At 57.5% G+C, this 24,392-nt stretch overlaps 9 protein-coding genes across 9 annotated transcripts; 4 read left to right on the top strand and 5 right to left on the bottom strand.

The window, feature by feature from the left end:
* Window positions 1-4,009: 4,009 nt before the first annotated feature.
* On the top strand, window positions 4,010-5,115 carry CGGC5_v002289 (uncharacterized protein; the record flags this gene model as incomplete). The annotated part of the gene is made up of 3 exons (XM_032035273.1): window positions 4,010-4,329; window positions 4,383-4,883; window positions 4,935-5,115. 3 exons carry the CDS (start codon window positions 4,010-4,012, stop codon window positions 5,113-5,115), a joined length of 1,002 nt encoding a protein of 333 aa, XP_031885841.1.
* Window positions 5,116-6,601: 1,486 nt separating this feature from the next.
* On the bottom strand, window positions 6,602-7,147 carry CGGC5_v002288 (uncharacterized protein; the record flags this gene model as incomplete). Its single annotated transcript, XM_066150941.1, has 3 exons — window positions 6,602-6,782; window positions 6,847-6,998; window positions 7,055-7,147. 3 exons carry the CDS (start codon window positions 7,145-7,147, stop codon window positions 6,602-6,604), a joined length of 426 nt encoding a protein of 141 aa, XP_066010007.1.
* Window positions 7,148-8,022: 875 nt separating this feature from the next.
* fap1-7 (L-pipecolate oxidase) lies at window positions 8,023-9,605 on the top strand (the record flags this gene model as incomplete). The annotated part of the gene is made up of 5 exons (XM_032035272.2): window positions 8,023-8,044; window positions 8,132-8,159; window positions 8,242-9,044; window positions 9,089-9,311; window positions 9,359-9,605. The coding sequence occupies 5 exons, from the start codon at window positions 8,023-8,025 to the stop codon at window positions 9,603-9,605; spliced, it is 1,323 nt and encodes a 440-aa protein (XP_031885695.2).
* A 362-nt stretch (window positions 9,606-9,967) lies between these two features.
* On the bottom strand, window positions 9,968-10,752 carry RIB3 (3,4-dihydroxy-2-butanone 4-phosphate synthase; the record flags this gene model as incomplete). Its single annotated transcript, XM_032035271.1, has 2 exons — window positions 9,968-10,629; window positions 10,689-10,752. 2 exons carry the CDS (start codon window positions 10,750-10,752, stop codon window positions 9,968-9,970), a joined length of 726 nt encoding a protein of 241 aa, XP_031885846.1.
* An 893-nt stretch (window positions 10,753-11,645) lies between these two features.
* CGGC5_v002285 (Ubiquinone biosynthesis O-methyltransferase) lies at window positions 11,646-12,509 on the top strand (the record flags this gene model as incomplete). Its single annotated transcript, XM_032035270.1, has 1 exon — window positions 11,646-12,509. The coding sequence occupies one exon, from the start codon at window positions 11,646-11,648 to the stop codon at window positions 12,507-12,509; it is 864 nt and encodes a 287-aa protein (XP_031885844.1).
* An 806-nt stretch (window positions 12,510-13,315) lies between these two features.
* On the top strand, window positions 13,316-16,726 carry CGGC5_v002284 (Nitrite reductase; the record flags this gene model as incomplete). The annotated part of the gene is made up of 3 exons (XM_032035269.1): window positions 13,316-13,374; window positions 13,420-13,570; window positions 13,616-16,726. 3 exons carry the CDS (start codon window positions 13,316-13,318, stop codon window positions 16,724-16,726), a joined length of 3,321 nt encoding a protein of 1,106 aa, XP_031885845.1.
* A 1,515-nt stretch (window positions 16,727-18,241) lies between these two features.
* On the bottom strand, window positions 18,242-19,835 carry CGGC5_v002283 (uncharacterized protein; the record flags this gene model as incomplete). Its single annotated transcript, XM_032035267.1, has 2 exons — window positions 18,242-18,792; window positions 18,845-19,835. 2 exons carry the CDS (start codon window positions 19,833-19,835, stop codon window positions 18,242-18,244), a joined length of 1,542 nt encoding a protein of 513 aa, XP_031885564.1.
* Window positions 19,836-20,745: 910 nt separating this feature from the next.
* On the bottom strand, window positions 20,746-22,002 carry CGGC5_v002282 (uncharacterized protein; the record flags this gene model as incomplete). The annotated part of the gene is made up of 2 exons (XM_032035266.1): window positions 20,746-21,267; window positions 21,394-22,002. The coding sequence occupies 2 exons, from the start codon at window positions 22,000-22,002 to the stop codon at window positions 20,746-20,748; spliced, it is 1,131 nt and encodes a 376-aa protein (XP_031885563.1).
* A 767-nt stretch (window positions 22,003-22,769) lies between these two features.
* On the bottom strand, window positions 22,770-24,215 carry CGGC5_v002281 (uncharacterized protein; the record flags this gene model as incomplete). The annotated part of the gene is made up of 1 exon (XM_032035265.1): window positions 22,770-24,215. The coding sequence occupies one exon, from the start codon at window positions 24,213-24,215 to the stop codon at window positions 22,770-22,772; it is 1,446 nt and encodes a 481-aa protein (XP_031885558.1).
* Between the last annotated feature and the right edge of the window lie 177 nt (window positions 24,216-24,392).

The following is a 24,392-nucleotide window of genomic DNA, read 5'->3' as shown; positions in this document are numbered from 1 at the left end:
GCAATAGGATAGGGCGCCCTGTCTCGTCCTGCCGTGCGTTGGGTGCCTTAGCGCGGCTGCAACTGTGACGCGATCTTTTAGCTACATGACCGGTGAGGAGAAATGAAGACTAAGGAAGAGGGATCCCCTCCCCTCCGTAGGGCATGATGATGGGCAAAGGAATGAAGGAAGGGCGGGGTGGTCCAGTGGGATGGCCAGACCACCCACAGACTGGTGTCCTTACCTCGCTTGTTGAGAAAAGAGAGAGTGAGACCGCTGGATATGCAAGGAGGCAGCTCCAGTCACGCACTGTCTTGGATGCTGCTGACACGGCACGATCGAGGGCGAGGGTGCGGTGCAGACGTAATGAGGTGGAGGCGAGCGCAGGTCTAGCTGCAGCGCCGATGGTCCTCTGCCGGCGGGTGCCTCGATACCTGACACTGTGGCCGACCCAAGATTGAGGCCCGAGAGACCGATGGAGAGATGCGGAAGGAAGCAAGCGAGAGGTGTGTGAAGTTGCTGTTCCTGGGAGAAAACGGACGTCGAGTAACCCGAGGTCAGGGCAGTGGATGAATACGGCCTTGGTAGAAGCGATGAACAACGGTGGAAGAAAGGGCCGTGGGTACTGATCCGCAGCGCAGCGGCTACGGTACTGCTACCGCTACCGCTCTACCGCCGGTGGGGGGAGGCAACACGCGGCGACGGGACCCCAGGCAAGGTAGGGTGGGTTCCTCCTCCTCCACCCGACCCTGGAGCGAGACGGGAGAAGGAAAGAGAAAGGAGGGACCCGACGGAGGAGACTGCGACTTCGGGTGAAAGTGGTCCTGTCCTATCGCACGTAGGTATTCGTACTCTGCGGTCGTTCACTGGCCCAGTGGCGAGATGCGACACGTTGCGTGCGTGCGTGCTTCGCGGACGAGGACGGGGACGGGGACGGCTTGATGCTGGCTTGATGCTGGCTGCGGATGTCACGCCAGGCCGAACTCAAAGTCGACGGGACGGGGTGTGAGCTTAATTCGACATCTCCTGCCCTGTCGGTTATTTGTGGCCCAAGTTGTCGCTGGACGTGCAATGCCGGACAAAGCAGCGACGAGACAAGCGACAGAGACAGAAACCGAAACACCAAAGGTTAGTTATCAGGGCAGCTGGCCAGAGCTCGGAGAGCAGAGGGCAGACGTGAAGAAGGAGGAGGAACGTAGGGTACCTTGGGCAGCGGGGAGGGGGCGAGTGAGGAGAGGGCAGCAAGCCGAGCGGGCAGAAAAAAAAAAAGGAGGGAACAGCAGGAGAAAGAGGAATGTTGGACGAGACACGAGTGAAAAGTCGTGCATATCTAAGCTGCCCTGCCTGAGGAGGAGGAGTGTGTAGTCGATCACTCACGCACTCGCTGCAGTCTCAAAAACCCTCAGCATGTCTCCCTGTCCCTTGAACAGCTCTACAGCTTGCCATTCCCGATTCAGAGCCGCCCGCAGCTTTCTCAGACACTGGTAATCGAACCAGCTCATCTGCTGCGCTGCTGCTGCTGCTGCACCTGGCCCAAAGAGCTCGAGTTGGCGGCGAGGGCTCGAGGGCGAGGCTCAGATGCCTGCCGCCTGCACCCTGCCTACCTATCCTCCAACCCCGGTCTATGTCCGAATAGAACAGAACCTGGTCCTGGCTCACCATGAGGTGCGGTGCTGACCCCGGCCGGCCTGACCCTTGAATGTCACCCAGCTGCCCTGTTGCCCTGCTCTCGTTGGCCCGCTGGCCCATGCTCTTCCTCCTCCCTCCTTCCTCCTCTCCTCCACGCATTGCCTTCTTTTCTACATCTAACGAGTCAACATTTCTTTTTCCTCGCGGGCTGGCGCAGGGATATTTATCAACCACCAACATCCGGGGCCGGCGGAAGCGGGAGAAGAGCGGCAGCAGCGAGAGGAGTGAGGAGCAAACAGCCCAACCCAGCCTGCCATTTTGGATGCCTCCACTGATACCAGGATACCGGTGTGCCGGGGTGGCCATGCGTCTCGCCCAAAGTTCCAGCTTTCTGCCACCAACACACCTCATCAATCCATCCAGAAGCAATTCGGTGAGCCAGCCGTTGGTGAGCCTTGGCCTTGTCTCGCATCGAGCTTCCAAGACGGTGTCGACGCGCATCATCACCACCGTACCCCTCAGCTTTCTTCATCCCCAATCTCGCATATCTCAAAGAAGAAAGCCTCAACTGGCCGTTCATGTGAAGGAGGAGGTGGACAGGATGGGTCATGGACGGGCACCCTTGTCTCGCATGTCATCGACGTCCAGTCCAACACCACCAACACCAACACCAGCACCAACACCAGCACCAACACCAGCACCAACAGCGATAGCAACCATCTGCTACGCAATACACGACGGATAGGGACCATTGGAACCAAGTCTACCAACAACGCCTGCCGATAGCACCAACGAACCTGGTACCAACACACCAACACACCTCCAACAACAACCCCCGCCCGCCACAATGTCTTACCCTGTCTAGCCTGCCGCCTCCTTCTCCTCCTCGTCCAGACCCATGCATTCGCTCCATGCTTCATTCCACAACGCCCACGCCCGGATACCGCCCAGATAGCGCCATCCCGCCGTCACCGACACCGCCTATTTCCCGATCCTAGGGTTCCCGGCGGGCGGCCAGTGTCAGTGTCAGTGTCGACAAGTTGGAACAAGCAGCAAACAACGTCCGTCGTCGATTCCTCGACTCGCAGCACTGCAAATACGTGATGCCTTATCCGTACTGCGGATCCGACAAAGTACCACACATGTTGACCACAATGCCATGCTACCAACAGCTGTGGGACCAACGGACCGCGGCCAAATGTGACGAGCTCCAACTTCGCAGTGTTCCAAGGCTACCTCTGCCCCACGACAAGGCCGCCGTGCCTGCCCGCTCCCCCCATCTTCCATCGTATGGCCCATGTTCTGGACCACATCTGCCCTGTCGCCAGCCGCATGCTTGCTTCTTCTTGTCACACCCCCGTTCCCTCTTTTGTCAATCGCTGCTTACACCTGCCAGGTAGCATCAAGTCAGGTACCTGACCTATGTTGGGACACCAGCGCGCGCGCCCGCTCTCTCTGTCCGCCGTCGCCATCGCCATCCATCTGCCTGCTACCTGACTTGACTGCTGCCCTGCCTGCTTACCGGACAGCAGCCATCTGGTCATTGGCCCCGAGCCTGATCTGTCCCAGACACGCAGCAGCAGCAGAGCATTAACCCGCTCTTCACTGGTCGTCATGCCTGTCCTCCTCATCTTGGCCTGGCCAAACGGGTCGTTACGGGCATTACGGGCGTAGTGGGAGGCAAGGGACTTTCGCCCACGACTCACCTCAGAGACTCCTCGCACACCAGACACTCCTCCCCAAGTCGTTCCCTCGCAGCTCCAACTCCGCCCTCATGCTGCCCCCTCGCGTCCGGCTCGACCACGCGCCGTTCAATCTCTCGCTGCCGTTGCCGCTGTCTTCGCCCCCATCCATTCCACCCGGTGGGCAAGACGTCGAGCTTTTGGGTGTTCGCCGCTCTCCCCTCCCCCCGCGCGCGCGCTCTGGTCACGGTTGACCTCTCGCCATCATTACCTGATTATCTCTTTCCTCTTTTCCCGTAACGCTTGACTTGGCCCGCTCTCCACCCGGCTCCCCATCAACCGCCGTCCGTCTCCCCCTGCCCGCAATCCTACAACTCTTTTGCTGAATTGTGACCTGGACCTTGGACTCAGTCCTTTTTCCAAACCGGCGTTCTCCTTCGCTCTCGTCAATTTGCTGTTCCTCTCGCTGTTGGTGCGCCCAAACCTGAATCGCATCCCGTCGTTTGCTTTCCCATCTCGACCCGACCCACTTGGCGTTCCTCGACTGTTTCTTGATCCGTCGTTCCAACGGTCTTGACACCCACGCAGGCCACAGTCTGAGCTTGCTTCCTCGCACTTGACCGTTGTGGGAGGAGCTTTGATAACCTCGGCGGTCGCCACCTTGACCTGTTCGCCGGGAACTCGCATGCTGTCTTGTTTCCCCAGGACTCTCATACACCATGGCGGCCCTCGACATCCGCTCGCTGCTCCAGACAGACCAGCCACTGGACCCCGAGACTGAAGCATTTCGACAATACAAGAGAGCCTGCCAGCTGCACCCGGGGGATATCCCACACAGGAACGAAGATGAGACCGTCCTGGCATACTACGGCAAAGCCTCGGTGCACGCCTTTGCCCGCGTGGCAGAGTTTATCGCGCTGCTCACGGACGAGCAGAACCTGCAGTCGACGGGCTACAACCTGGTGGATCAGGCGCTGTGCGAAAGAAAGCAGGGAATGGGCATCCTCGAGGTAGCAACGAAGCAGCGCAAGACACTCAGGTGGGTTGGAGGATCCGTTTGGATGGGTTTCCCAACACTGACACTTTTGGCAGGCAAATCAGCGAAACCGTGCTCAAGGCCCAGCGGGAGATACGAGACATTCTGGTGCAAGCCGAGGAACACGCTCACCCCGAACCCACGCGGCAGCCCGTGGCCCCAGATTCCTGCTCCAGGTCGTCCGTCTCCATCTCCACAGGCGTCTCGGGGTTCTCGACGGGGCCGTTTTCCGCGGCCGCATCACAGTCGTCCGTCGGGACGTCTCTCGCCCGCGGGGACACGACACGCAGCGAACACGCCCGAAGCGACAGGCGGTCGCTCACCCCCGGCTCACCAGGGTACGATGATGACTACGACGGCGACGACTACGAGATGTCGGGCATGCACGACGGGCTCTCGATGGACGACGAGGTTGCGCGCGCAGACAAGATCGACATGGAGCAGCTGAAGCACAGGGGCAAGGGCCACTACATCTGCCCGGAATGGCGTTCGTGCCAGAAAGGGGGCAAGAAGGAGGACGGAGGCCCGCGGTATTTCACACGCAACTGCATGTTCAGGTATGGCGGAGTCCGTCACAACTCGAGGTATCATCGCTGACTGGCCCGCAGACAACACCTGCAAAAGCACTCCAAACCTCACAGGTGCAATCTGCCAGGGTGTCCGAACAAAGAGGGGTTCGCGAGGAAGGACCAGCTCGTCAGGCATCAGCTAAACGTCAAGCACGAAGACCCCAACGAGAGCCAGCCCCCGGTGACAACGACGACCTATTATCCCACGTCACGGAGGTAGCATTGCAGTAGTAGCAGCAGCGGAGGTTTACGGGATGGTCTGGGGATGGTGACATGAAAAAAAAGTGAGGTGAGGGGGGCAGCAGCAGCGAGACAACGTCCCGAAGGGTTCGCACTTTCTCTTGTTTCTTCTGATTTGTGATAGCGCGCGTATATGGACTTTTGATGGCACAACGGGTAAACGATCTACGGAGTCTTGGCAAACAGGGTGTACTACTATCATGCGGCTGGATCACGAACGGTCTTTTAAAGTTATGGGCTGCATGGTCGGCCGTCTTTGAATGGGATGGCAGGAATAGCGAAAGGGCGCGGCGGGCGGATCAGGTCATGACGATGACCATGTTTGGTTGGTTGGATGTTGGGCATCCAACCCGTTGTCATATGCGCTATTATGCGCGACGAAAGTATCAGACCAGTATGCTGGTTCCAACACGAATTCTCATCAGCACTTCATGGGTCAAACCCCGAGTGAAATGCCCCGAGTGAATGCCAACATTGACCGAGAACCAGTCAGCCCAATCGGTGGCCGTGGGCTCATCACCGTGCCTCTCATGAGCCTGCAACGTCGAGGTCTATGCGATGGCAGTGAAACATGGGCCAACCAATGCAGACGCCATCGCCGGTGGACAGACTCTTGTCTTGTCTGATTCCTGTTCTTGTTGGTGTTGGAGCAGATGAGCCGCCTGGGCTGACTCGTCCGCGAGAGTCATCACCAAGGTTCCTGCCAGGCCTGGATTCCAAGATCGACTGATAATTAGGCTGCTAAAAACGAGGCTGCTCTTCGGCTGTCATGCAAGGAGGCCGATCTTGACCTACCGACATGGCAGCAGGAGGGCGTGCTCCGGGTTTGCGGCAAGGGCACAGGGGAGCAGAGCACGGGAAGCAGGCCGAACGGGCTCTTCTCCTGTCCTCTGCGGCGCAGCCTCCTTACCGTTTGTTTCCCGCAAGGCGGGGCATCCCCCGGGGCTGGTTGGTCGAGTGGGAGAGGGTTGCCTGCCCCGGGAATGCCTGTCACCGTTTCGTGCAGTCTTACACGGCATGCTGCGCAGAGCGTAAGGTAGGCGTGGCGATGTGTAACGCACCGCCGCGTGGGAAGGAAGATCTGATCCCAAATTGGCTGACGCGAGGCGCATCTGCCGCCTGGAAGGGTGTCTGCTGCATTCGCTTTTGTTATAAGCGATTGGTCGCGTACCGCCGTCGTGAGATTTTTCTCTTCGGCCTCGCCTGCGGGCATACACGGAGCCAGACGGATAGCCATGGCGTAATATACGGCAGGAGGATGGAAAAGGGCAAACGTAGGTCTTCTCTGGCGCCAACGCTAACGCGACGACGAGGTGCTGGAGGGTGGCATAAAATGCCAGTCGTGGGCTTGGCCAATCGCCTGGGCCTTGCGGATGGCTGAGGTGGTACTACGTAGCTAAGCCGGTCTGGTCAGAGATGGGAAATAACGGGAAATGTGATGGGCTTCGAAATTCCCATGTGCCATGTCATAATCGACGGAGTCGGACATGAAGCCCGACTGAACCCCTCTTGGCTGAGCACATCTCCTGCTTCGCTCGTGTTACACCTAGAAGCAGGACGTGAGATTCAGCAGCGATGTTCTCGATCTGGATATGTCGAGGCATGGCGGATTGCAGATTCTGTCGATGGCGCATCATGGACCTGATTCTGGCCGCGAGATCAGAATGTGAAGATGGACAACCGAAAAAGAAACGACGGCCAGGAGACTGACACACACGTGTGGACATGATCCGGATAAGGAGCACAATACTGGGGCGGGCGGGAATCGCTGAAGGTTGCCCATCGAGGCAAGTTTCGCTGATATCGGCACCCCAGGCGGAGTCGACACCCGGCGATGTGATGTCGGGTGAGGGAAGGGGAAAGCTGGCTAGCGTGTCAGTGAACAGGGTCCTGGGAGAAGGGATACCAAAGTTCCTCACGCTTTTTTTCTCAGTGGGCTGAGCTGGGCCGCGTTGGGGGCGTCTGGAGAGAGAATCTTGGAAGAAAGAGAAAGCAGAAAAGAGGACGGCCATTTTGGTATGATTCTGCCTTAGCGATATGGGGACGTTTACCGGGTTCGTTTTAGCGACGAGACACCATGCACTAGATCGAAGGGGAGGTGCGGTGCGGATGGACGTGAAATGCGGTGCCCTGACTGTTCTCAGAGGAAAGAACGCTATTGACATGAAAAAGGCGGGGCGCCAATGGGAGCACCGTTCGGGCGCCCCAATCAGCGCGCGCGGAGCTCCCTCCTTGTCGAGTTGCGTTGGACCAGAGGAGGGGCGATGGGCATGGTGAACGGCGGCCGTGGTTGAGATCGTGCCTTCCAACCACACCCACACAGCGACAACCCCCCTTGCTTGCCATACCATTCAGCTTACACACCCACTCTGGCAACCGTCATGTCACAACTCTTTTTCCACGAGCCCAACGTACCTTTTCAGGCACACAGAATGGACCTGTTGATTTGCAGATCTGTCTCCCGGAAGGCCTTCATCTCGAGCCGCGGGGGGCCTGGCTGACGACCTCTGGCCAGAGGTAGAGAGACACCGGATCATATACCGGGTATCTGCCTCACTTGTCTCTTTCTCAAGACCGAAACAATGACGGGGCGAGTGCCATGGCTTGGGGCCCATACGTGATGATGCGTGCTAGTTTATTCCCGCCCGTTCATGTCGCAGCCGCGTTAGTTTCTTTCTGCGCCGCGGCCGCTGGGATATGGATTGTTCAAAGATGCCAAAGTCAGATCATTCCATCCAGCTGACGACATGGAATTCTGTCCCTGCCCGGGATGGGAGATGCCGGTCTGCTGGTCTTGGATGGGGGTTTCCTGCACTGCCGCCGGGTGGGCGTCTCGAGGGGGAAGTTTGAAGCACCTTTCTCGAGGAACGGGGTGAGGTTGCGGTCGATGGCCGACGGGTACAACACCGGTGCGTATCGAGCTCTTTCTCCTCTGCCTGTCTTTTCCGTCTTGATGTTCCATGAGGAGAGTGGTGCTGACGTTTCTTGTATAAAAGGCTCGTGGCTTGCCCCTGAGATGGGAAAGTTTTGTCGATATTCAAGCAGCTCTCACTTACACAAGACACACTACTCATACATCGTTATAAATCATGGCTGTCAAGACGAGAGAGCGCATCATCGTTGTCGGTGCCGGCGTCTTTGGCGCCTCCACGGCCCTCGCTTTCCAGTACAGCAACACGTACAAGGACTACGACATTGTCGTTGTTGACCGTGATCCCCACGCGGACCCTGCCTCGGCGTCCCACGACCTCTCCAAGATTGTCAGGAGTGACTACGCCATCCCGGTTCACATCGAGATGGCGCGGGCTGCCATGGACATGTGGCTCGAGGACCCCTTTTTCAAAGAGTTCTTCCACCGTGTGGGCATGTACCGGTGCCAGCCGGACGACTTCAACCAGCAGAGCCTCCAGGCGTACAAGCAGCTCGGATATCCCACCAAGTCTCGGTGGATGACGGTCGACGAGGTGCGCAAGCAGACGCCCGTCTTTGCCAACGCCGACTTTGGGACCTCGGACAAGGTGATGTACAACCCTGACTTTGGCTACGTCGATGCCGCGCTTGCCTTGGAGGCGACCCGTCGGGAAGCCTTCAGCCACCCGAGAGTCGATCTCGTCGTGGGGGACGTGCAGAACCTCACCTTTGACGAGTCCGGCCACTGCGCGGGCGTCAACGTCTTGCTGCAGGACGGCACCACTCAGGAGCTCAGGGGCAAGGTGGTGCTGTGCACCGGCGCGCGAACTGCCACCTTGCTCGAGAAGAGCGCCCCCGAGAGGAAGGAGCTCCACGCTGGCGAGAGACTCAAAGCCACCGGCGCCATCAGCTTCACCGTACGCATCGACGGCGAGCTCAAGGAGCGTTTCGACGCCGGCCCCGTCCCCGTCTGGAAGAACCGAGTGAATGAAGTGATGGGTAAGTACGTTCATCATAAGAGAGGGCCGTGGCTGACTTATCAGGCGAGCTGGTGTCGTACAAGTACGGCTTGCTCAAGTTCAACCGCGACGGATGCTGGACGCTTGAGAAGGACAGGGAAATCCTCGTCCCAACCGACGCGAACCTGACCCGGTGGGTCGACGACATTGACCAGAACGACATCAAGAAGCTCTGTCGTGAGACCCTGATTGGTCTGTGTGGCAAGGAGCTCGAGAGCTGCGAGATTGAAGAGTACCGTTTCTGCTGGTAAGTCGTGTCTGAGACAGTCGTGAACGTCTGCTGATGCCGCCCAGGGACTCGTACACCCCCAACCACGACTTCTTCATCGGTGAGCACCCCCGCTGCGACAACCTCTACCTCGCCACGGGCGGCTCGTTCCACGGCTGGAAGTTCCTGCCCGTCATCGGCAAAAAGGTGGTTGCCATGCTGGAGGGCAAGCTCTCGGAGCAGGAAAAGCAGATGTGGGCGTGGGACCGCACGAACCCCGACGCCGCCAACACCACATACCACGTCAACGGCGCGCTGGAGGAGATGCAGTAGGCGCGGCAGGCGTGACGCAGTAGGCGGGGAGGGAAGGCGGTCATTTGAGCAATACGGGTGCATGGCTGGCGTTACTAGACGGACACCTACTGGGCTGGTCATCATCATTTTGCGGGTACGGAGCACATTTGGGATCATGTCGCACATTTGGATTATGCCGAATACACATCTTACACGGTTGAACGACGCTCGCCAGTAACAGAGTGGTGTCTTTTGTGTGCCTCTCAGTGATGCTATACCAACCAGTACCCAATGCGCCGAAACGAGCGCAAACAGTGTATGTGACGAATTCCTAAGCGCCTTTTGCCAACCCGACATGGGTATATGTGGCCGGTCATGGACTCGGCTTTCTGCTGTTCTTCCTATGTCGCCTCCCCGTCCTTACCCCCCCACGACGAGCCATTGACGTCCAGCTTGCCCTGCGTCTTCTCCAGGTACGTCACCAGATCCGCAATCGTGCACACCTTGAGCCCGAACCGTCTCGCAAAGTCGATGCACTGCTCGCCCCTCATCATGCCCGGATTCTCGTGCACGGCCTGGCCCTCGACGACGGTGCCGTCGTCGACCAGCTCGCAGATGGCGGCGGCCTCCTTCTTGCCGGCCAGCCGACAAAAGTCGACGGCGGCCTCGGTGTGGCCCCTCCGCTCGCGCACGCCGCCCTGGCGCGCGCGCAGCGGCAGTACGTGGCCGGGCCGGCGCAGGTCGGCGGGCTTCGCTGCGGGGTCGGCGAGGACCCTGCATGTGAGGGCGCGGTCGTGGGCGGAGATGCCGGTGGTGACGGCCTCGTCGGCGGCGTCGACGGAGACGGCGTAGGCGGTGCCGCGGGGGTCCTCGTTCGAGGTGACCATCTGCGGCAGGTCGAGGCGGTCGAGGATGGCGGGGCTGAGGGGCGCGCAGACGTAGCCCGACGAGTGGCGGATCATGAAGCCCATCTGGGCGTTGGTGAGGGACTCGGCGGCGATGATGAGGTCGGCTTCGTTCTCGCGCGAGGGGTCGTCGAGCACGACGAGGAACTCGCCGTTGCCTGGGGATTTGGGTCAGCGGGGCAGTCACTCAGAAGGCGGGATGCGCGGGACGGCTTACGGAAGGCCTCAATGGCATCCGGGATGGAGTCAAACTTGGACTCGTCTATTGTCGAGGAGGGCATCGCGGCGTTTGGGTCTGTGGTTGGCGGTAGAAGGGTGAGGTTGGCGGCGTGGAGGAGGGGGACGTTGGAGGGGTAGTTGAAAGCGGCTCCGAGGGAAATTTAGTGGTGTTTTGCGGTTGCGGGCACACGGTTCGGGCAGGGGTCCTCGTTTTCTTCACTGCGCTAGGGATTCCGTCATGCGAGAGAGGGGCGACAACCGGCAGCGGGCAGATAGGGAATCTTGCAGGTGTAATTGACGGTAACCGCCGGCGGGTAAGGCACTTTTACGACGTGTTCTCACGATGCGCCGGTCGTTGCACTTAATAATCTATCGGCCGATGCTGAGCAGAGAGGACCCCAAGAAGCCCACCCGTCGCCAATCGGTTGACTCATGATGTGTGCCTGTCATCCATGGTTCCCATGTGCCTGGACCAGGGCGCCGACCACGCCGAGGATTCTCGGCCTGCGCGGGTTGTTTCTTGTTTGCTCGGTCGGCGGTCGGGCTTCTAGCTTCCAGGGCCCCTGTGGCGCCTTCTTTCAGATGCGAACGGCACCAAACCGATAGCGGGCTCGGTGAATTACGTAAGGATTGCGAAACGTCCGAGGGCCCGCCGATTACACAGGTGATGATGGCCTGGCTGACAAACCTTGGTGGAAGCACCCGCGCGGCCCCATTTGATTGTTCATGAGGTGTTCCTGGGGCCGGGAGTGCACATCTAGGATAAGGGTCCGCCGCCGACTTTGCGGTGGAAATCCCGTGCCTGCAGAACGTCTGCCATCTGCAATGCAGTTGACAGGGGTGCACTGACGGTCGGCAACAGCGCCGACGGGAAGCTACAATTTCCAGCGGATCTCCTGCTTTGTCATCACCTGCCATTTGATTCATTTCTGCACACACCACCGCAACACCAGCAATGGCATCGTCACGCCCAGCAGCCGCCCTGCTGCGCTCGTTGCGGGCGAGGCCTCTCGTCGCAGCCTCCCGCGCGGCTACGACGTCACCTCTCCTCCGCGCCGGGCTGCAACCCCGCCGGTTCAACTCGACCTTCTCCTCCGTCTCTCCCGACGAGGTCGAGCACTTCAACGCCCTCGCCGCCGACTGGTGGGACCCCCACGGCTCCTCGCGGCTGCTGCACCTGATGAACCCGCTCCGACACACCTTCATCCGCGACTGCCTCAACAGCCAGTACGACGCGCCGTCGACGCCGACCCGGTTCCTCGACGTCGGATGCGGCGGCGGCATCTTCGCCGAGAGCGCCGCCCGGCTGCCCGACACCACCGCCGTGACGGCCATCGACCCGACGCCCGGCGTGCTCGCCATCGCCAAGGCGCACGCGAGGAGGGACCCCGCGCTGAGGGGCAGGCTGGAGTACAAGTCCGCCACGATCGAGACGCTGCCCGTGCCGGCGCAGCTGTACGACGTCGTGTCTGTGTTCGAGGTCGTCGAGCATGTGTCGTCGCCGGAGGAGTTTTTGGACCGCTGCGCGCCGTTTGTGAAGCCCGGCGGGTGGCTCGTCGGCAGCACCATCGCGCGGACGTGGATGAGCTGGTTCACGACGAACCTCATCGCTGAAGATATATTGGGCATCGTGCCCAAGGGCACCCACGATTGGCGCAAATACATCAACGACCACGAGCTCAAGGGCATGTTCATGGGCAAGGGCTGGGAGATGCCGCGTGTCCTGGGCGTCGTCTACGTGCCCGGTCTGGGCTGGAAGGAGGTCAAGGGCAGCGAGAAGGTCGGCAACTACTTTTTCGGCGTCAGGAGGGTGGCGTGAGATGACTGTATGATACTGTACACTACTGGTGATACCCTAGAGGAATACGGGACTGGATTGCCATCTGGTTGAGTGGGCGTTCGTTATGAAATGATGGGATCGAGTCGAACGCAAGTGAGTTGACTGAATTCAGACATCGTCAGCTGGAGGCTCCAGGGAGGCTTCGTTGTCCAATCAAACACCCTATAAATCAGATTAGCTCCCGCTTATCTGCCGTGAAGAAGAGTTTCCTTTCTCCTAGGACACAGCAGCAAGAAGAATCTCCCCACGTCCTTAGTTTCATGGGCAAAGAGAAATGCGGCTAGCAGGCCAGAGACGTCTTTCTCCGCGGGCGTAGCCAGGGCCGCCCGCTGCGGGCCGCAATCCTTCGTCTGTGATTGGTCAGTAGCAACCTTATCATCCGATGGCAGCTCACCTTATCACCTCGAGCGACCTAGAATGCGATACAACAACGAACCTGTAATGCACCCGTGCCACCCTCCACCAGAACGCACTCACATGTCCCTGCACGCCATGCGCAGACATGGCCGTGTGGCACGGAAACTCTGGTTTCGACCGTGGAAATGCATCGTTCAGACCGCCGCCGCCCAATCAGGTGCGGCCGTTCCTGGGACGTCATGGACCAACTCCCGGAGATGCTGATCCCAGCGGATCGTGCCAACTGACTTCATTGTGAGGCGACAAGACGATGCGCTGTTTATAATACTGTCCTGTAGTGTGGTCTCTTTCGATCTGTTCTATTTTGCTCCGTTTGCTCTTCGTACTCCCAACTCTGTTCGTGTCTCAGTAGCGTTTGGCATCTCACGATGGCGGAACGAAAGAGGCTCGTAGTCGTCGGCCTGGGCATGGTCGGCATGGCGTTCATGTGAGTCTGCGCGTGGTGTTGGAGGCCTTGGCTGACGTTTCGCAGAGAAAAGATGCTGAAGCTGGATGCGCGGACAAATGAGTATAGCATCACAATCATCGGGGAGGAGCCCTACCTGGCTTACAACCGCGTGGGGTTGACGAGCTTCTTTGACCACCGCAAGATTGAGAACCTCTACCTCAACCCGGAAGAATGGGTATGTGGTTGTTGCTGCGTTCGTGGCTCGCGCTGACGTTTGTAGTATCGCGGCGCTCCCCAAGGTTCCCTGGGATACCACATCAACACCAAAGTGACGGATATTGACTCCCAAGCAAAGACGATACTTTGCTCCAACGGTGAAGTCGTCCCTTATGACGTCCTGGTCCTGGCCACCGGCTCAGACGCCGTTCTCCCAAAACACACCCCCGGCCATGACGCAACGGGTGTTTTCGTCTACCGCACAATCGACGACCTCAACAAGCTCATCGCCTTTGCCGGCACAAGAAAAGGCACCGACGGAGCAGTCGTCGGCGGTGGTCTGCTCGGTCTGGAGGCTGCCAAGGCCATGGTCGATCTTGAATGCTTCAACCAAGTCAAGATCATTGAGAGGAACCGCTGGGTTCTGAGTCGCCAGATTGACGAGGATGCCGGTGCCATGGTGGTGGACCAAGTGCGGAATCTCGGCCTCGACATCATGCTCAGCAAACGCGTTGGAGAGATTGAGACCACCGAGGACAACCACGTCAAGGGCGTGCGCTTCGAGGATGGCGAACGCCTCGACTGTTCGGCCATTTGCTTCGCTATTGGTGTACGGCCACGAGATGATCTCGCACGCAAGGCGGGCATCAAGTGTGCCGATCGCGGCGGCGGCATCATTGTCAACGACGACATGAGCACCAACGTTCCCGACATCTACGCCATCGGCGAGTGCGCCAGCTGGAAGGGCATGGCGTTCGGCTTGATTGGCCCCGGCGTCGAGATGGCCGACGTCCTCTCCTTCAACCTCACACAAGCCAAGCTGCACCAGCCGCGGATATTCAAGAGGCCAGACCTCAGCACAAAACTCAAGCTGCTCGGTGTCGACGTGGCGAGCTTTGGCGACTACTTTGCCGACACACAAGGGCCGAAGTCCCTGCCCCCAAAAGCGGCAAGAAAGGCGAAAAAGGACGAGCAGAGCACTATCGAGACGTTAACCAACGGCCTGCCACCGGCCCCGGTCAAGGCGTTGACATACCGTGACCCATTCCAGAATGTGTACAAAAAGTACATCTTCACGGAAGACGGCAAATACCTGCTCGGCGGTATCATGATTGGCGACACCAAAGACTACATCAAGCTGGTGCCGTTAGTCAAGAACATGAAGGAGCTCGACATGCCGCCCAGCCAGCTGATACTAGGCGCCAAGAAGGAGGGCGAAGACGACGGCGACGACCTAACAGACGACACCCAGATCTGCTCGTGCCACAACGTGACGAAAGGAGACGTCGTCAACTCGGTAAAAGACGGCACCTGCAAGACCCTCGGCGACGTCAAGACCTGCACAAAAGCCGGCACGGGCTGCGGTGGCTGCATGCCGCTGGTCACCACCATCTTCAACAAGACGATGCTGTCCATGGGCAACGAGGTCAAGAACCACCTCTGTGCCCACTTCAACTACTCCCGCGCCGACCTCTACAACATCATCCTCGTCAAGAAGCTCAAGACGTTTGAAGATGTCATGAGAGAGGCCGGCAACGACCCTGCGTCCATGGGCTGCGAAGTCTGCAAGCCCACCTGCGGCAGCATCTTCTCCTCGCTGTGGAACCGCCACGTCATGGACACACCGATGCACGGCCTGCAAGAGACCAACGACCGCTTCCTCGGCAACATCCAGCGCAACGGCACGTATAGCGTCGTCCCGCGTGTGTCTGCCGGCGAGATCACCCCCGACAAGCTTATCGTCATCGGCCAGGTGGCCAGCAAGTACAACCTGTACACCAAGATCACCGGCGGGCAGCGCATCGACATGTTTGGCGCAAAGAAGCAGGACCTCTTGGATATCTGGAAGACGCTCGTCGAGGCCGGCATGGAGTCGGGCCACGCGTACGCCAAGTCGCTGAGGACCGTCAAGAGCTGTGTAGGGACGACCTGGTGCCGATACGGCATTGGTGACAGTGTTGGCATGGCCGTCCGGTTGGAGGAGCGGTACAAGAGCATCCGCGCGCCGCACAAGATCAAGGGCGGCGTCAGCGGCTGCGTCCGCGAGTGTGCCGAAGCCCAGAACAAGGACTTTGGTCTCATTGCCACCGAAAAGGGCTTCAACATCTTTGTCGCCGGCAACGGTGGCGCCAAGCCGAAGCACTCGGAGCTGCTCGCAAAAGACGTTCCTCCATCCGAGGTCATCCCCATCATCGACAGATACCTCATGTTTTATATCCGCACCGGCGACAAGCTCCAGCGGACCGCCCGCTGGTTGGAGAACCTCCCAGGCGGCATCAAGTACCTGCAGGAGGTCGTCCTCGAGGACAAGCTGGGCATCTGCGCCTCTCTCGAAGCTCAGATGCAGGAGCTCGTCGACAGCTTCTTCGACGAGTGGGCCGAGGCGATCAAGAATCCCCACATCGCCGCCAAGTTCAAGCAGTTCAACAACACCGAGGAGACGCTCGAGAACATGGAGGTTGAGCTCGACCGCGACCAGCCGCGTCCCGTGTACTGGGCCAAGGACTCGGCCAAGGAAGACTTCAAGGGCCTCATCAGCAGGTGGAGCAGCATGGCGTGGCAGCCGATGCTTCCAGCGAGCCACTTCTTTGGCGCCGACGAGACGCCCAACGGCATCTCCGCGACCGTCAAGCGGGGAGACACGCAGCTGGCCATCTGGCGAATCCGCGGCAGGTACTACGCCACACAGCAAATGTGCCCGCACAAGCGCGCCTTTGTGCTTTCGGACGGTCTCATTGGCGAGGACCTCGGGACCGACACGTGCAGCGACGCGAAGAAGCCCGACTCGGGATGCAGCACCAACGGCGATGCCAAGCGGTCCGCGCCGTGGGTGTCGTGTCCGTACCACAAACGTAACTTCGACCTGGCCAACGGCGACTGCAAGACGGACGCAGAGCTCAGCATCGCGACGTTCCCGGTGGAAGAGCGTCCGGACGGCATGATATACTTGAAGCTGCCGCCCGTCGAGGAGCTTGACGCCGCGCTGGGGACCGCAAAATGGATGGTGAAGAAGGGCGAGGCGGGGAGCAGCCCGTTTGAGCAGCTGGATAAGAAGATTAACTTCAAGGGCCACCGTGGAAAGAAGCCTGGCGTGAGGCCACTGGGGACGTTGAAGATGCACAAGGCGGCGCAACTCGCTGTCGGTGGGGGGTGTGGGAGTGCGCCGGATTGGTGAGGGGTAGACATGGCATTGTTGAATATTGAGTGGTTGGGCGTACGCGGCAGGCGGCAAAAATAGAGCGTTTGACCTAAGATATGTCTGTTAGCGACGGAATGTTATGCGGGGTGTTACAGCTTCTCGAGTCTTACCTGCCAGGAAAGAGCTAATTGAAACGCTGGTATTCGAAGATACGAAATCGATTGCTCTTGACGAGAGAAATCTTAGAACGACTAAGGCCCAGCTTGCCATGAAGACTATCATACAACGACTGCCTCGGAAGTGTCCTGCGAGCGGTAGATATGGGGTGCGAGAAGAGCAGTTGGTGTTACGAATGGTCAAACCCGTAAGTTGACGTGGTTCTCTGTGTTGAGGTCTGGTGTGGTTGATGTTAAGTTCGAGTGCTGCGCTCAGCGGGATGCGTCCGCTAGAAAGCAGAAAGCATTACACGCGATTGGCCGTTGGTATTGAATTATGGGTCCTTCGGACCAGGGGTTGAACCTTCTCCGACTGCATCTCATCGACTTGAGGCTATCATGCTTGAAACACGGTGTGTATTCAATTTTTGCTGATGAATCTAAGAATGAATATGGGACATGGCTTGGATCTTTTTCTCATCATCTGCGGCAGCTTTATTCGCGCGCAGCTTGTCGACTGGAATTCTAGTCATTACAGACGAGGCACAGTGCAGGATACTACATTCGCATGCCACTGTACAAGATTCAGGTTTCTTATGAAGCAGGAAGGTGTCCTTTGCTACTTTGGTGTCTTACAAAGGAGTCTTTAGCCGTACAGTATTTCCTATAACTTCAATCAACATACCTAATACCCTCATAAGAACGAGGGTAGTAGAGAAAACGACAGGGGGTGCAATAAAGACGACGACGCAGACGACAACAATAGAGACGACGACAATAGAGAAGACGACCATAAAGAAGACGTCAATAGAGATGCCGATAATAGAGGTGATGACGATAGACGATAACATCAGCGACGATCATAGCAGTACGAATAGTAGTATTGATAAAGACGACGATATATGGATTACATGCATGTGTGTGAACACTGTCCGGCCAGCAAAATCAAGCACACGCAAACCCCACATTGGCCCAAATGCACATGATTGTAAGCGACATCTATAGTCAACCGTTTGGCAACATGTCTAGAGGATGAGCGCCATCAACTACACTTATCACAATTAATGAATGAACCACTTTACATCGCCATGGAACAGGCACATGCAATTTCACCCCAGAACCTTGTTTCTATTGACTACTGACTGCTGTTTATGACACCTGCTGCTGACCACCTAGTTCGAGAAGTCTCGAACAATTCCTGCCAATCTGCTAGTCTGAGAAGTCTCCCAGACACCCTACTCATCCAGTTGCCATCTCAACGGCGGCCGTGAGGGAAGCCGTGGGGTGGCCTAGTCCTCGAAGGCAGCGAGAAGGCCGACGCGACGGTCGGAGCCGCCAACTCAGGGGGCAGCCAAGACGTATGCACAACATTCGGCGTCTGCTGCTGCTCTTGCGTCTACTGCTGCTGTTGCGTCTGCTGCTTCTGCTGTGTCTGCTTCTCCTGCTTGCGACTCCAGTACCAGCTCGAAGCAGCCTTGGCGTTCTCTGCGACCTTGCCGTCGCCGTTGTACACACGCCACTGGTCGGAAATGACCGCGTCGACGTCTCTGGCCGAGAGTCGCATGTCATCCTTGTTCCTGAGGTTGAGAAGGCTCGCCGCGTGGTCTGTCAGATCCGTCATGTAACTCGTCATGCCTGGCGACATGACGTGATCCCGCAGGCAATGGAGTGCCAGCTCCGACAGCCTGCGGCGCTGGTCCTCAACGCGCGCGTCCTGAACAGGCTTGGGCGCGGGCGGCGCAGGCTGCACCGCACCGGCTGTCTTCATGTTCTGCAGATGGCCCATCGCCACATTCTGCAGGGGACCCATCGCCCCCCCAGCTGCTCTCACGTTCTCCTGCAGGTAGTCGCGGAAGCGCTCGTCAAAGGGCGGGATGTCATTCACCTCCCATCTGATCACCTTGACGAAACCGCTGTCGCGGAGAGCCCGGTACTCCGAATCCGTGACTGTAGTTGAGATAGTTAGCTATGGATCATTCAAATGAGACAGGAGCCTTACTGAATCTGCGATGCAGGCGAATTGTGGTCCACCAGTCGGTAAACGCACAAGAATACTGCTTCTCATTCCTTCTGGACAGCTCCCTGTAAGTGCCTTCCCGGATCGCGTCGAGCTTGAGCTTGACCTTCCTGACGGTCAACTTTGCCCACTTCGAGACGGCAATCTGAGAGACGGCGTCGGCGTATGTCTCTATCTCGTCGCCGTCCGCAGCCCATTCCCTAGTCTTGGGCCAGATGCTGTCGAGGGTCGCCTTGTACTTGCCCTGATCTATGGCCTCGTCGACAGTGGCTTCCAAGAACGTCTTGGACGAGCCCCAAGTCGGCGTCGGCTCAGCCGGCGTCTGCACATTCTCCGCATCTAACCCAGCGTCCTGGGCACCACCATCAGTTCCCACCGCGCCATCCGCGGTGGACTCAGAGTCCAGGGCCCCATCGGCTCCTTCACTCACCAGAGCTGCCTGAAACGCGGAAGTTCCATTCTCTGGACTCATCTTCTGCTTCTTGTTAGCAGCAACGGGGGTCCCCGTCATCTTTCTCTTTCCACTGATAGTCCGTTGACCGTCAGCCTCCATCGCCGTCTCCAAAAACCCACTGTGTCGATGTGCGCTGCTTGGGTCATGCCAAAAGTCATCATACCACACGTCAGGGAGCGCATCACGGCGCGGCCGGTCACCGCAGTCCCGGTCGTGGAAGTCATGCCGAGGAGCCGACACACTCTCTCTGCGGGGGGCTGCGCGATATCCCGTCGTCTGCTGCTGCTGCTGCGGCGGCGGCGGCGGGTCGCTCTGGGCACTAAAGCGGGTAAAGCACATGTTGTCGAGCCACCGCGGCTGCGCTGTCTGCGGAGGCGCGGACGGCCCACCCGTGAAACCAATGCTGAATGTGCGTATGCTCGGGTCATTGAAGCTGGCTCGAAGCAGGTTTGCCGCTCGGTTGTTCGCTTCGATATGGGCGGCAAGCTCGTCGCGGTCGACACGATGCCGGGAAACCATGTTCAGGTCGTACTGCTGCCTGCTATCAGTGTCCTGATACTGTCCGTTGGTGTTGGGAAAGTTGAAGAGGAAAAGATTTCGCAGCCGAGAGACTTTCTAACTAGACTAAAGAAAAGCAAGGCAGCAACAGGCATCAATCAATCGACGAGATAGGTAAACAATGGGATTCACAGTTCTCCTCGGCCGGTGGGTCCCGCGGTGAAAGTCCTGACTCTCTCAAGGCAGGAGCCCTCCATGCTACCCCTACTTCCTCTCCTGAATTTTCACAGAGTCTCCAAATATTGCTGTTGCTATTATTCCTTTGATATCACCAGTTTGCGGCTTTCAGATGAAGTAAGCCGGCGCTCCAATGGCCCCCTTTTTCAGGCGCGGCCCGCCTCCGGCATATGCCAGAATGCCCACATCCAAGGGGTATAAATGACAATATTGTGGCCCAACAGAGCAGAACCAACTTTTCATCATTTGTATAAAACCTTCACTGTGATACATGGTGTGTCTTCATTATGTAAGTGGAAACTAACTATGAACGCTGAACATATTTCACCGGGCAGTGGAAGGAGGGATGATGAAAAAAAAACTTGGGAGGGAGGGAGCACCTAATCTGTCTTGAGAGTATTTGAATTCATGGGGTCTGAGGCTGAGGGAGATGAAGATATTGATTTACTAGCGGATTTGCGAGAGCGTCAGGGAAGCGGGCATGCTTCGACCATAGACATTGACGAACGGACTTGAAACCCCAATTGAGTGAGGAGACGTGGAGGATAGCGTTGGTAACACGCGGAATCCCTCGTAGACTGAGTGGCGTTCGTAATTTACTTAACAAGCAACATGACATTCTTAGACTCTTGATGATCAATGCAAACTGGACCCTTCCCTCGTGAATATCTATCTATTGTAACATTAATACCACCTACACAGCTGTGGTCTGCTTCGTCTTTCTTCCCACTTTGAGCTGTCTGTCGCCATTGCGAACTATACATTTGAATCTGAGACATTTGTCACTCTTGCTGAGGCGTTTCTCCATCGTGTGCAAGGGGCACGTTGCCTTGGAGCTTTCCAGTCTGATGATCTCGTCTCCCTCCTCAGCCTCTACCGCCTGCCAAAAACAATAGGTCGCGTTGACCTCCATAGTCGCGACGAACCTCCTTAGCTTATCGAATTCCGCGTCCCGCACGATTGCCATTCCAACTTCGTGGATGACTGACGAATGTGTGAGATGGCGACCGTCGTCGAAGATATTGAACGCGTTCAGTCGTGATGCCAGCAGTTCCACGGCCTTTTGCCAGTCAGACTCCGCGCTTCCAGTGCCATTTGGCCGTGCTTTTATCGCCTCGACAGCCGTCTTGAGACCGTTCAGCACAGTGGTGAGGCCCTGCACTTCGAGCCTTTCTTTGCTCACATCTTTCTGCGAACTAGACAGCTCCTCCCTGCGCTGGTCCACCTCAGCTATTGCTGAATTTCGCATAACCTCTATTCAGGCTACTGTTGATCTCAACCCCTCTAGCTCGGTCGTTACCGAGTCCCGCGCAGCCTCCATCGATGTCAGCTTTTCTCTCACCTTGTCCAACTCGGCCTTTGCCAAATCTCGCTCAACCTCTATCGAGGTCAGCGTCTCTTTCAGACGGGCCAGTTCGTTGTCCGCCTCTCCACGCGCCGTCTCGGCTTGGCGCAACTTCTCGGCGAGATCCGTTCTCTCCTTTGTCGCCTGCTTCAATTTCTCCTCAACAATAGAGAACTCTTTCATGGCGTCGGCGAATGACTCATTGGTGATCCTGCGGGTCATGTTCTCTACAAACAGCTTGTGCTTGCTCTCGCTCATTTCCTTATACTCTGCCTGGAGCTTCTCGTGTTCCCTGGACAGCTTCTTGTTCTGCTCATCCGACTCCTGTAGGAGCTTGGCGTGTTCCGCCCGATTCCGAGTCTCGCGCTTGGCCGCCTCGTCGGCTCGGATGCCGGCGGTCTTGGCATCTTGCTCTGCCAAGTCCAGCTTCTTCTGGAGGGTCATAACCTTCTCCGGCGTCTCCTCTGCCTTCTTCAGCGCGTCTTCAAACCTCTTGAGGATTCTAGAGACCTTGATCTCTGTCCCGTGACTGCCTTCGGCCTGAGTGTCTCCAGGCACCCTCACCTCCGTCGAGGATCGCTCCTGATCTCCGCTCACAGGAGCCATGGCAACTGCAGAGACTCTCTCATACGAGGATAACCCAGAGTCCTGGGCACCATCTGCACCACTGACTGCACCTGCCTGAAATGCGGAGGTCCCATCCCCTGCGCTCGTCTTCTGCTGTTTAGCAGTTCTCATTGATGATGACGATGCGCTGCCCTCTCTCTTCCTTCCAACAGTCCGTCGACCGTCCATTTCTGCTCTGTCTGCTCCTACCGCAGTTGCGGTAGATACCAAAACCGCAGTCGCAGCCTGAGGCCGTGAAGCCGGCGTTCCTTCCACTAAATCGCGCTCCGGCGGCATCTTGGTCTCGGTGGGGGCGGTGGTTGTGGTCGTGGTCGTGAAAATTACAGAAGAAAATGCAGGGGTGATGATAAACGCAGGTGCGGGAAGGCGGAGAAAAGTTGAGGAAAGACGGAGGTGGAACGTTGCCACCTGGGAAAGGGAAGGAGCCTTCAACTTCGTTCCTTCTCCTTACACAACTCATCATACTAAGGTATCTCTTCAAACCACCTCTTTCCCCACTAGCCAACTTCCAAGAGGACACAGTCGGGATTCGTCAGTAAGAGGATCACTTTGGTTAGTCACAATCAAGGGTCAACTTTCAAGGGTTACGCACCACACAGGTGGTTCAATTGCAGAGAATGTGTATTGTTACAAAAGCATATTGGCTTCCCGAGTAGTAGGTATGGTCAACCCCGTGCCATATCTGGCAGTCAAGAGGGCGTAAGTCTGAACAAAGAAGGTGGGCGGTCGCCGCCGCCGCCGCCCTCTTATACGTAGCTGTCGTTCGGGTCCTCTATCGCATCCGAAGACGGGACCGGGTTATGCCCCTGCAGCCTCTTATATTTCCTTTGCCACTCGAAAACATCGTCTTCCAACTCCCGAATCCTCTCATTCAGCTGGTCGATATCGGTCTGAGTGGAGCCTGAGCCGGTCGCCTCGGCACTGACCGTAAGCCCCGTCAAAGACTCGACGGGCCTTCCTCGGTCCGCGAGCTTCTTCTGCAAGGCAACCCAGCGGCGCTCTTCGAGTAATCCGCGCTCGTAATAATCCAACATGTCGTCATTCGCTGGCAAGTCCTCCTTCATGTTGAGGTTGGCCGCTTCCATACTGTAGCCCTCGCCCGTGTACCTGAAGAGCGGCAGTCCTAGATGATCCATGTCTGTCAGCGCCTCCAGAATGTCCCCAAGGTCAGTCGTCGAGACCTTGTAGGGACCGTTGTCTTCTGTCTGCCTCGGTGGTGGATTTGGATACTTGCCCTCTAGCTTCTCCATGAACATAGAGAACCAGCCACACGGGATGTCACGACCATGCATGTCGTCGCGGGCCATCTTGTGAAGCTTGGACACCTCCATGCCCTGACAGTCGGGCTTTTTGAGAACTCGAATCATGGTGTTGAAGAACTCATCACCAGTCGGGTTGAGGAGCTTCCATGTCCGGCAGTCGTTGGTGCGCACGATTACTGCGTACTGGATGGCGACGATAAGGCATTCGACCTTGCCCTGCCACAGCGGATGGAACGCCAAATTCATCAGTCTCTTCATAAAGAGCGCAGTCCACGCCGGCGAGACCACCAGTTCATTCTTGCTGTTCCGTCCCATCCTGGGACGCTTCTTGTCCGGATCAAATTGCAACGCGTACTTGGCCGAGATGACATCGGCAGGGCTCTTACGAAAGAGGCGCAGAAACACTTTCCAGAGTTTAGTGAATCTCCCTTTTTCTGGAATGTCCATCCAAACGGGCCGTTCGGGATCCTCATCCCACGCCCTCTGCAAGTCTTGCTCGTCCTGCTGGGTCCAGTTCGGAGGGAATAACGACTCTGGCAGTGTTTTAGGAGGAATTATATTGTCGATCTCGTCTTCTTCAAGCTGAGTCACAGAAGCATTCGTCAGAAAGAACATCTTGTGCGACGCAGCTGGCTGCTTATCGACGTGAGACCTCTCAACAAGCGCCCACGCCTTGTCAGGGCGCACCAGACACCTGACGCCGCCATCGCCATCATCCCCGGTTGGTTCCTCTCTTCCAGCATCTGCCACGCCCTCCTCGAAATCTGTCTCGGCCTCTCCAGCATTCGTCGCCTTCTGCTTCTTATTAATAGAACCGGGTGTGTCCGCGTTCTTCCTCTTGGTTTTTTGACCTCGCGTTGCTGTGACAGCTGATGTCGCCGCCGAGGTCTTAGTCGCAGCCGCAGGCTTTTTTGTGTTCTTGGGAGGCATGATGGTGGTCGTCGTGGGAGGTGGTAATGGGAGGTGGTAGTGAACTCGCAATAGAGAATACACGAGCAATATGGGAGAAAGATGCGAAAAGCAAGTGTGGCAAACTAGAGATGTGATGTTGTGAGGAGAAGAAGAAAGACGTCGTTCTAGTAGAAAAGAAAGCAGTCTTTTAAATAC

Source organism: Colletotrichum fructicola (genome assembly GCF_000319635.2).
Source record: "Colletotrichum fructicola Nara gc5 chromosome Unknown KSG_Nara_v1_contig01, whole genome shotgun sequence".
NCBI lineage: Eukaryota > Fungi > Ascomycota > Sordariomycetes > Glomerellales > Glomerellaceae > Colletotrichum > Colletotrichum fructicola.
The sequence above is the reverse complement of the archived record's forward strand: the minus strand, read 5'-3'. Positions and strand labels throughout refer to the sequence as shown.